The 12,325-nt window shown below is 44.9% G+C and overlaps 1 protein-coding gene across 1 annotated transcript in view; it reads right to left on the bottom strand.

Moving 5' to 3' along the window:
- LOC124718893 (carbonic anhydrase 2-like) overlaps window positions 1-12,325 on the bottom strand; it is a 216,463-nt gene that overhangs the window by 14,306 nt on the left and 189,832 nt on the right. Inside the window, exons 4-5 of the mRNA XM_047244541.1 lie at window positions 7,039-7,177; window positions 4,092-4,197 (exon numbers count right to left, since the gene is read on the bottom strand). Of these exons, the coding sequence (XP_047100497.1) occupies window positions 4,092-4,197; window positions 7,039-7,177 (245 nt within the window). The remainder of the gene's footprint in view (window positions 1-4,091; window positions 4,198-7,038; window positions 7,178-12,325) is intronic.

Raw genomic sequence — 12,325 nt, 5'->3', positions numbered from 1 at the left:
AAGACGGAACACAGCTTGTTCAACAGAAGAAATGAATTCCATAGTGGGAATGCTTCTAGGCGTGGGTGCGAAGTTTTAAACTTTTTCTAACACTGAAACCGTGACGTCATCCAGTTCCTTACTTGTAAGATTAATCACAGTCCGTCGACAAGTATCATTTCCCGCTATCAAGTGTTGACGTTTCTCAGCGTTTAAAGTTGCTTCGTCTTGGTCCCTCTGATTTACTTGTTGGTTTTGATGTGGTATCACTTTTTACTCAGGTCCCTCTTGAAAAGTCACTGTTTTTAATTAATGAAAACCTATTTTTTATTTGATGACAAATACTTTGAAGAAACCGGTAGTGTGGCTATGGGGAGTCTTTTATCCCCCATAGTCGCTAATCTTTTTATGGAGGACATGGCCCTGAAAACATTTTTTTTAAAGCCTTCGTGTTGTCTGAGCTATGTTGACGATATGTTTCTTCTTTGGGCACAAGGAATTGACTCTTTGCACCGGTTATTGGACCATTTTAATTGTCTTCATACTAACATCAAATTCACGATGGAAATTGAAAAGGAGGGAAAGTTACCTTTTTTTGGATGTACTAGTTTACAGAAAAGAAGACAGAACTCTTGGACACGGTGTTTACAGGAAACCGACTCATACCGACAGGTATTTACATGCTACCAGTTGCCATCCACCTTTTCAACGTACAGGAGTCCTTCGGACCTTGGTTAAACGATCATATGCTGTCTCGGATGCTGACAATTTATCACAGGAGCTGCAAAATGTTAAGGACGTGTTCAATAATAACGGCTATACGGACCGACAAATTCGACTTGCTTTTGAGTTTGGACCTCTACCTGAACCTTCTGAAGACACCTTTAGGTCTGTGGCTTTTCTTCCGTATGCTGGGAACGTGTCCACCAAGATAGGTAGACTTTTGAAGAAATATGAGTTCAGATGTGTTTTTAGTCCGTCAGCTAAGATTCGAGCACTACTTGGCTCTGTCAAAGATGATTTATGTTTGAGGAAGTCTGGCGTTTACAAAATACCGTGTGAGTGCGGGAAAAATTACATTGACCAAACTATTTGTACCGTCAACGACAGGTGTATTGAACATCATCGCCATACGCGATTATTACAACCAGATAAATCTGTGGTGGCTGAGCATTGCCTTACAGAGGGACACAGGATGCTATACAATGAGACGCAAGTAGTTGCAAACGCTTCGCGGTACTGGGATTGTGTTTTAAAAGAATCTGTCAACATCAGGCGAGCAGATAATATCATTGTTCGTGATAATGGATACCTACTAAGTAAAACTTGGAATCTTGTTTTATCAGACATGAACAACGGCATCTGAATCGGCAGGCTATGGATAATCATTTGTTCAAAAATGGTTCAAATCGCTCTGAGCACTATGGGACTTGACATCTGAGGTCATCAGTCCCCTAGAACTTAGAACTACTTAAACCTAACTAACCTAAGGACATCACACACATCCATGCCCGAGGCAGGATTCGAACCTACGACCGTAGCGGTCGCGCGGTTCCAGACTGAAGCGCCTAGAACCGCTCGGCCACACCGGCCGGCTAATCATTTGTAACGATATATCGTTTTCAACAGTATTCACCACCGGAGGCGCTGCAACTCTTTTTGCGCCAGGGGGCAGCAGGAATGACCGAGCGCGTGCGCACTGTATCTAGCGCATGCGCTGTTGTACTTCCGATGAATATAAAGGTGCAGTCATTTGGGAGTGGAACCAGTTATAGGCGAGAGCAGCGCAGCTCTTTCCACCTGATGATGGCGGCCAGGTGGACCGCTGAAATATTGTGCTCAGATGACAGTCTGATCCGGCTGGAAGCCCGACAAGAATTTGATATATTTTCTCTCAGTTCTGTCCTATGTCACAACAGTGTAGGACACTTCTACTAATTAAAAGAAAGTACTTATTCTATAGAAGTGGACAATAAAAGTAAATTGTGTGAACTGATTACTGAACATCCTGTTGAAACCTCTTCAACGACATAGCGTTTCTTGCACTTACATGCCAATATGTATACTCCCTAATGGTATTTATAGCTAATAACGAGCTAATTCAACAATTATGCGATACTGGTGGTGGAAATTATTTCTATACAGACGATGCATCCCTCTCTGGGGTTCACAATGAAAGTTTGTATTCCAGTAAAAAAAGCCTATAAGTGGTGCCAGTGGACATCAGGCTGGAAACTGGATATCATCAAGTATGTATAAACAAACGAAAATAATATCTCTTTAGCCACTATTGTTCTACAATTTTTCCTCAGTACTTGGATTCAGGTATTTAAATTCTGCGTAACTCTTACAATTTGCATCAGATCCTGATTTTTCCAGTATATAGAAAGCTTATAGTGGTGTGCGTAGAACTAAATTGCTTTGTTTCAAGTACCAGTATTAGAAAATAACAGCAGATGAGCAATGTAGGAGGATTAGTGGTTGTTTCTCTCGTAATACACATACACTGTGATATAAAGTTTCCGGATACCCCCAAAAACATACGTTTTTCATATTAGGTGCATTGTGCTGCCAGGTACTCCATATCAGCGACCTCAGTAGTCATTAGACATCGTGAGAGAGCAGAATGGGGCGCTCCGCAGAACTCACGGGCTTCGAAGGTGCTCAGGTGATTGGGTGCCACTTGTGCCATATGTCCGTACGTGAGATTTACGCACTCCTAAACATCCCTAGGTCCACTGCTTCCGATATGATAGTAAAGTGGAAACGTGAAGGGATACATACAGCACAAAAGTGTACAGGCCGACTTCGTCTGTTGAGTGACAGAGACCGCCGACAGTTGAAGAGGGTCGTAATGTGTAATAGGCAGACATCTATCCAGATCGTCACATAGGAATTCCAAACTGCAAGTACTATGACAGTTAGGTGGGAGGCGAGAACACTTGGCTCTTAGGGTCGAGCGGCTACTCGTAAGTCACACATGACGCCGGTGAATGCCAAATGACGCCTCGCTTGGTGCAAGGAGCGTAAACATTGGACGATTGAACAGTCGAAAAACGTTGTGTGAAGTGGTGAATCAGGGTACACAATGTGGAGATCCGATGGCAGGGTGTGGGTATGGCGAATGCCCGGTGAACGTCATCTACCAGCTTGTGTAGTGCCAACAGTAAAATTCGGAGGCGGTGGTGACGTTATATTGTGGTCGTGTTTTTCATGGAGGGGGCTTGCACCCCTTGTTGTTTTGTTTGGCACTATCACAGCACACGCCTACATTGATATTTTAAGCACCTTCTTGTTTCTCACAGTTGAAGAGCAATTCGAGGATGGCAATTGCATATTTCATCACAATCGAGCACCTGTTCATAATGCACGGCCTGTGGCGGAGTGGTTACATGACAATTACATCCCTGTAATGGACTGGCCTGCACAGTCCTGACATGAATCCTATAGAACACCTCTGGGGCGTTTTAGAACGCCGACTTCGTGCCAGGCCTCATCGACCGACATCGATACCTCTCCTCAGTGCATCACTCCGTGAAGAATGGGCTGCCATTCCCCAAGAAACCTTCCAGCACCTGATTGAACGTATGCCTGCGAGAGTGGAAGCTGTCATCAAGGCTAAGGGTGGGCCAACACCATATTGAATTCCATTTTTGGAGGGCGCTACGAACTTGTAAATCATTTTCAACCAGGTGTCCGGATACTTTTGATCACATAGTCTACATAAACTAATCTAGAAGTAATCAGCATAATTACCAATTTGAGTGGATTAATGGCTCTCACAATTTGTTCTTAGTACGCTCTGCAGAAGTGGTAGGTTCTGCCTGTTAATGTATAGCTTGGCTAGTTCCACACTGCTAAACTATCTCCTATGTGATGGGAAGTATTGAAAGCGGTCTTTGAATTGAGGAAGAAATGAAAGAGCTGAGCAGGTTGCTGAAAGTGGCCTGTCTCCGTGACAATAGTGTTTGTTCAGGTATTTCCAATCTACTGATAACGCTGCGTTTGTTAGAAGCTGTACACTGACTGCTGGGCTATGAAAACATAGCTAATCATCGAGCATGTGATTTGAAAACAGTTGCTAGCTTTGCACGACAGATGTCTGATGTTACCTCGTAGAAGAGCGCCACCACTGCGAGGCCGTCCTTATGGCTGAGTGCACCGTTGAAGCTGCCGTAGTCCGTCTTGTAGAACACCATGTGCAGCTCCAGGGGGAAGCTGCAACACAGCGAGGAGGTGGCCATAAGCGAAGGCGGCAGAACTCTGGTTTAGTCGCTCGGGTACTTATTTTAGTAGACGATATAAGGGAACCGTGTTTAGAGGTTATCAAGCGTTGTTGGCCGAATCAGAGAAAGAACTATGTTTCGTGACGGAGAGGACCGTAAGAGCTGGGAAAGCGTATGGAATGGTAATAAATGCAGGAGAGACCCAAGTGATGGGAATCTGCAAACGTGAAGGTCCCATCAAAATATCATTGGAAGGAAGGGCACTGGAAAAAGTAAAATCTGTAGGTTATCGGGAAGTTTCGTGACAGAAAATAGAAACTTTGTGGAAGAGCTAAGAAGTAAAATGCCTTTCACGAAAAGAATTTTTGAAAAGGTAGAAGGTATATTGACAGCAGAAAGAAATCCCATTGATCATTCGACAAGTATTTCCTCTGGAGGGTAGTATTGCACGGATGCATCGTAGACACTCAAAAACAAAGAGTAAGAATTGTTTGCATCAAAAACAGTACATTAGCTTTCCTTTCAGTTTGATTTTAAATACGAATCTAGAATTCGCCAAGTGTAAACTCTTTTCCGACCGTCTGTAACTTGCGTGTGCCTGTTGTGTGCTGTCTGCAGGCTGAGTTCGTCCTCTGAACTTGTGCGAGAGAACGAGTGTCGTCTATAAATTCGTAGGAAATTGGGCGCACAGTCAGGCAAGCTGACCATTCAAACAGTTATGGTTTCGGCATCACTATCCTTTTCATATCCCAGCTAAGAGTGGCTTAAATGTCTTATTTATCGTTTAATAACCATTGTTTAAAAGAACAACTTGAACTGTATACTATGTTCATCATAACACAAACACGATGATTTGCCAGAAGCCATAGCACACGTACACTAGTGTTGTTACGCTCTTGGAAGTAGATCCTACTTATATATTAGTTATCTTATTACTAACTTACGTTAAATGAAACTTTAAGATATTCTAATGTATTAACAGCCATCACCGTTTTTCCTCATCACGTTTCAGCCACGCAGTTTTTATTTCAAAAATCGTGTACCGTACAGTGACAGTCTCTATACTGTTGTCCTCTGATTTTCGCGCTGTTAATTCGCAGTATTGAAGATGGCTGAGGCTGCCTAACGCTCGTCAGTGGAACATGGTTAAAGAATGGCGAGAAATAGGTTGTTCTTAATGTTTTTCATAACACTGGAGGTATCGTAGTGGAGTGTTAATCTGGTGTTCATGTATCGCTGGTTCAGATCTCGTGTTGGACATCTTTCGTTTTTAGTTTAATTTCAAATAGACCTACCTATATCTCATAATTGTAAGATTCATCATTATTATGAATAACGCACGCCTTCTTGTTTCCAATTACATACTGCACGCGAAATTCCTGGTTTTATTTCAAATATAAATTCCTAATCATCGATATTTTATAATAGATTGTTAGTAAATGTTGCTTAAATTTTTTAGGGCAAACATGAAAAATCACATTGTTTTATACCGCAGATGTAGTGTCACACGAACCAGTGTCGTAGAAACATGAAATTGTCTTACAGCATCGAGCACACCACACAAATGATGCATTTTTAGATTTTCCTTTGTACCATTACAATATGAACCCAACAGAACTGATCTGGAGCCAAGTTAAGAGGTTTGTCGCGAGAAACAACAGTCAAGCTGCCAGACGTACTGGAACTGACGCACGCAGCTTTTTCACATGTCACTGCCGAACGCTGGAGGGATATAGAAAGCGCACGCCACGAGAGAAGAGGAGAAAATGCGGCACCTGGGTGGCTTCGTGAATTCTGTTGCCGAGTGTCGCGTTATCAACGTAGCAGATGACAATTTCAAAACTGAAATGCATTTCTCGGATTCGGACAAGGAAGGAGCTAAGAGATCACGAGACGACTGACTGTAATTAATCCCTGCAGTGGCTTCGGTATTCAACAATACGGTGAAATCCCTGCAGAATGTTTTTGCACCATACATCGCTCTCTCGGGAAAAATTATCCTGTTTAAGTTAGAAATTTTCATCAGTCTTGTTTGTAACTAGAAAACGATGTTAGGTGAGAACGAGAACATTTTATGCTTTCTGTCTGGTCACCTAAGAAGCATGCGGTAGTGCTGGAGTTTTGCCGAAATTATTTCATTCTCTTTAAAAATTAAATGACATTCGAAGCTATCTTGATTCTCTGCTCGTCTCCTTTTACGTCTCAACTGCAACTGTTCACATCATTGAAGGTTGGCTGGACTAGCTGGCTGGCCAGTGATGTCCAAGTTAAATGCGCCGGTAAAGACGTTATTGCACAGTCTATGTGCGTGTAACACAGCATAAAACGTTTCCTTAAGATCCCACTTGACTACTGGACAAGCTTGGCGTCCGCTCCATATGAAACGAAATCGAATGAGACTCAAGCAAACGCGGAAGAATACATGGTGCAATGTCTACATCAGGTTTAGTCTTACGATGAACATTTTATAGTACAATGCGCGCAAGATGACATGGCATTTTGTAAGCGGACCCTGGGAACGTAAGCACACGATCACTGCCTAACTTACAGGCTGCTGTTGGGGAGAGGCAATGTGTAGGGGAAACAAGCCGTCCTCTCCCCGTCCCTTTTCCTCTCAGAGCAGGCGCCACAGTGGAATCAACAGTGGCTACTGCAACGCTACAGCGTGTCGTGTTGTTTAGTAGCTTAAGTTGGCCCTGCTGCGTATTCCTTCGCCAGCAGGAAAGGGTCGAGTTACCTCACGCATACACATTACCTAGTGGCGGCTTGTGCCCTGCAGCTAGCAGCGGAGAAGCTTCGCCTGCCCGGCTGGTGTGGAAGTGTGGTTGGTTACCTGTGGTTGTTGATGGTGTCCTCGCTGCCCACGGAGTCGTTGACTCCCCAGTGGAAGTGCAGCTGGGCGAACTCGTAGTCTCCCCGCAGTGGGCCGCCAGAGAGCACGGCCGGCTCGGACGTGTTGAACTGCACCAGCACTGCAAAACACGGGGACATGAGTTCTCAGCTCTTTTCTCTGTGCGTCCATGGCCGTTGTGGATCTGAGAATTTGGTAATGGGGACTACAAAATAAACATTGGTAGACCTCGCAGTCGCCGAACAAGCATCCAGCATGAAGACTAGGTTAACTGTGTGGTTTAACCCTTTCTTGAGCCGTGGGAAACATGCTTACCACTACAATGAACTCGCTCCTAGTCCCGTGGGATTCACAGTTCCCACCTCTGTACGGTGCTACCACCTAGTGAACAGTATAGGGTACTACTTCCAATCGGAAGTTCCCGCGGTTTTTGCTGTACCTTCGCGCAGAGGCATTGTACAGCTGAGTGTTGCTCTGTAGAGGAGCCTTTCAGTGCAGTTTGCGTGACATTTTGTGATTTTTTCCTCAAAGCTATAGTATAACGTAAATACTTTTGATTTACCCAAATTTATGAAGGAAAACGTAAAATTGGAACGAGGACAATTCCAGTTTGAAACAAAAGGAGCCATTTCTGCAGTAAAATGGATGGATAACCGTCCAGTCACTTTCCTGTCCTCAATTCATGACCCATGAGAAACAGCCACAGTGAAAAGGAAAAACAAGGATGGTACTAGTACAGAGATTTCTTGTCCTGAAGTTGTGGCTGAATACAACAAAATAATGGGTGGTGTCGGTAAGTTTGATCAATTACGAGAAAGGTATGCCATTGGCAGACGTTGTGTAAAATTGTGGCACAGAATATTTTATTTCCTGGTGGACATTGCTGCAGTGAACAGTTTTATCCTGTGGAAAATAAGTAGAAGAGAAAGTGGACAGCATGATCAGCTCACATACAGCCTCCATCTAGCCAGACAATTGATCACTGGCCTCTCATCCCAAAAAAGGCGTGGACAAAAACCTGTCTTTCTGGCAAAAAGGGGTAAAGTACCTGAAGATTTTCGTCATGTGGCTGTAGGCGAGCATCAACCCATTTTAGGAGAAACCTACTGGACGTGCCGTCATTGTAATACCAAAGCTGCGGAAAAGAGCACTCGCTGTGTTTGTACATATTGTCAAATACCACTTTGTATAGACCCATGTTTCAGAAAATTTCATGGTAAGTAATTCTGAACAAACATTGTAACAAGAGAAGTAAATTTATCAAATAAATATGACATATATTGAAAAAAGTTGTTTATGTCATTTAACTCAAAGGAAGGGTAGTGGGAAGAATACTTCCCACCTTGTAGTGTGACCTCACTTTCACGGTAGGAGCAAATTTGATGTTCTGTATGATAAATATACCTATCTATTAACTACTATCTGCTCTCCATTCATTAAAAAAAAACTGCTCAATAATTTTGTCCACGAAAGGATTAACAGCGCAATTCGGATAATGCTCAGGAAGCAAAGGCAGTTTCACTCGCGGTACAAGAAAGATCGGGAGAATGAGGACAGGCAAAAGTTAGTAGAGATTCGTGTTGCTGTAAAAAGAGCGATACGCCAAGCATACAACCACTACCACCGTCATACCTGAGCAAAAGATCTTGCTGAAAACCCAAGGAAATTCTGGTCTTATGTAAAATCGGTAAGCGGGTCGAAGGCTTCCATCCAGTCACTCACTGATCAGTCTGGCCTGGCAACGGAAGACAGCAAAACGAAAGCTGAAATTTTAAATTCAGCATTTGGGAAATCTTTCACGCAGGAGGATCGTACAAACATACCGCCGTTTGAGTCTCGTACAGATTCCCCTATGGAGGACATGCGTTCGGCGGTGGTAAAGGCGCGGGGCGCGTCCACCCCGTCCGCGGCGTGGAGGCACGTACATCGATTCGGCACGCGCACTAACGACCTGCTTATTTGCCTTTCGTTAAATGGCGCAGCCAGTGGTGAGCGAACGTGCCTTGCAAGGTCGCCGACGGCGCGCGGGAGTACTCAGCGTATTAAAGCAGCCGACGAAGGCAAACACTGAGACCGGCGTCGCAGCAAATTAGCGATGGGGAGGAATCGAGCGACCGCAAAGACGCGGCGCGGTTAACACACTCTGACGGAAGCAGCTTGGTCGGACGCTAGCAAACTGCTACTACGACATTTCCATCTCTGTAGCGTTATGTTGATTAAAATTTCATCCTTAAGCGAACTCATACGATGCGCTCTGGGCTAGATAATGGTAAGACCGATTAAGCTGATTTTGCACGAGAGACGCACAATGACGATAAGAAATTCCAACACCAAGAAATAATCAACGTAGAGTCATCAAATTTCGGAAGTACTTTGGTCTAGGTAACGTACGTAAGTGATGAACGTTGCAAGATCACTGGTTAATGTAAGAGCGAGATAAGCCACTGAAAATGCTGGTACATTATAGCCGGTGTAACCGCTGTAACGTTGAGTGCAAGTATGCAAACGGGCCTGCATTGTGCTGTAGGGGTGCCAGATGTCAATCTCTGGGATGGACTTCCATGCCTGTTGCACTTGGTCTGTCAGTACAGGGACGGTTAACGCTGTTTGTGGATGACGCTGCAGTTGTCGTCCGATGATGTCCCATACGTGCTGGATGGAGACACATCTGGTGTCGAGCCGGCCAAGTCCACAGGTCGACACTCTGTAGAGCATGCTGGCTTTTAACAGCGGTATGTGGACGAGCGTTATTCTGCTGGAAAACACACCTGGAATATTATTGATGAATGGCAGCACAACAGGTAGGATTTTCTGTCTGGGTGCGTGGGATAAGCACGAGGGTGCTCCTGGTGTCATACGAAATAGCACCCCAGACCATAATTCCAGTTGTAGGATAGGTGCGCCTAGCATACTGAAAGATTATCGTCAAACCTCCTTGCCTAGGGACGCCATATGAAAGTTGTTGATGTCAAGCCATGAATGAAAATTGCACAACGGATAACTGGGGAGGGGAGCTTGAGAGCGCTACCTAGAGAGCGTGCCCTTTCTGTACGATACTAGGCAAGGGGCTGAAGGGCTCACACGCTGATGTGTGGGTCCCTGCATTCTATATCTTTTATTTTAAATGAATTCCTTTAACTTGATTCCTTTGTGATTTTTAGGGTATGTTACAGATTGATGACAATTGATTACCTATTTATTTTAAACATTATCACTCGAGTTTACAGCGATTGCAGCAGTTGTTCCAGTTTACGGATATTAAAATTTTTACAACTTGCAAGCTCGGGTAAATTATATACTAATCTGCACGCACATTTCTACGGGCAAGACGGAATTGCGTCGGCCACATGTATACCACCAAAGTCTCCCAATATTTTACATAGGACATCCACTACGTGGGGAGGGTAACAGGCAAACTGCGGACCAGATACATTAACACAGGGGGTCGAATTTCCTAAATTAACGAGATCATTCATTTCCTTACACAATCCGAAGCTGGAAATATTCAAATACCTCTCTTCCATGCGTGAACATTGAGACAGACACACTGAGGGCACGTTTGCTCACTTACCCGTCTTCTGTAACACTCCCAGAATATCGCGGGCACCCGGAGGTCTTCCTGGGCCCCGGTGGAGGGTATGGTCGAACCACTTGGCCGTGACCAACCTCTCCACCCCAAATCTTGTGACTTTCACCTGCCTGTGCTGTCTTTCTGATCCCCTACCCAGGAGTAACGTTGGCACTACTATACTACAGAACTACTTCCTAGCCGCGCAGGATTAGCCGAGCGGTCTAAGGCGCTGCAGCCATGGACTGTGCGGCTGGTAACGGCGGAGGTTCGAGTCCTCCCTCGGGCATGGGTGTGTGTGTTTGTCCTCAGGATAATTTAGGCTAAGTAGTGTGTAAGCTTAGGGACTGATGACCTTAGCAGTTAAGTCCCATGAGATTTCACACACACACAACCACTTCCCAACAAAGATTTGGCCACGCTTTATGGGAAGGTGTGAGGAGGATTAGGAAAGTTCATGTGCAGATTCACATTCACGTACAAGAAATGCATAACACACGACACATATATTACGTATTATGATGCCTGACACATTTCTTTCCACCCGTCCACATGGGTTCTGCTGCACCCGCGGCCGGCAGCGTCGTGCAATAAAATTGGCGGCGGAGCCGCCTCCGTTTGTATTTCCCGGTGCGAGCGAGCAGCGAAACCTGCTGCTTATGCAGCGGAAAATACTGTACCGTTTCAATACCGATACGCTGACTGCAGGCCCACAAATGGTCTCCTCCTAACCAACACAGGGTCATCACAGGCACCGAGGCAGAACCAGCCATCATCAGAAAACACAACAGAGCTCCATCCTGCCCTCCACTGGGACTTCGTTCGACACCACTGGAGCCGCAAATGGCGGCGGCTTGGAGTCAGTGGAATGCCCCGTACAGGGCGTCTGGCTCGGAGCTGTCCTTTAAGTAACCGATTTGTAACAGTTCGTTATTCCATTGTGGTGCCAAGTGCTGCTCAAATTGCTGCTGAAGATGCAGTACGATGCGCGAGAACCACACGCCGAACAAGATCGTCTTCCCTCTCGGTAGTGCCACGTGGCAGTCCCAAGCCCGGTCTGTTGAGACCGTACATTCCCGTGACCACCGTTTCCAGCAGTCATGTACAGTGGCTACATTCCTGCCAAGTCTTTCTGCAGTATCGTAGAAGGAACAATCAGTTTCTCATTGCCCTATTACACGACTCTGTTCAAACTCAGTGAGGTGCTGATAATGGAATCTTAGTCGCCTTGAAGACATTCTTGACCAAATTCAAACCATCACGTCCAATGAACTCGAATACGTGATTTTCAACGTCATAGCGGCTGACTGGAATACTCTCTTTCAAATTCTGATGGTGGCAGGGGTGAAATACAGGGAGCGAAAGGCTATTTACAATTTGTATAGAAACCAGATGGCAGTTATAAGAGTCGAGGGGCATGAAAGGGAAGCAGTGGTTGGGAAGGGAGTGAGACAGGGTTGTAGCCTTTCCCCGATGTTATTCAATCTGTATATTGAGCAAGCAGTGAAGGAAGCAAAAGAAAAGTTCGGAGTAGGTATTAAAATCCATGCAGAAGAAATAAAAACTTTGAGGTTTGCCGATGACATGGTAATTCCGTCAGAGACAGCAAAGGAATTGGAAGAGCAGTTGAATGGAATGGACAGCGTCTTGAGAGGAGGGTATAAGATGAACACCAACAAAAGCAAAACGAGGATAATGGAA

The sequence above is a fragment of the Schistocerca piceifrons genome, chromosome 10 (assembly GCF_021461385.2).
Source record: "Schistocerca piceifrons isolate TAMUIC-IGC-003096 chromosome 10, iqSchPice1.1, whole genome shotgun sequence".
Classification (NCBI taxonomy): Eukaryota; Metazoa; Arthropoda; class Insecta; order Orthoptera; family Acrididae; genus Schistocerca; species Schistocerca piceifrons.
The sequence above is the reverse complement of the archived record's forward strand: the minus strand, read 5'-3'. Positions and strand labels throughout refer to the sequence as shown.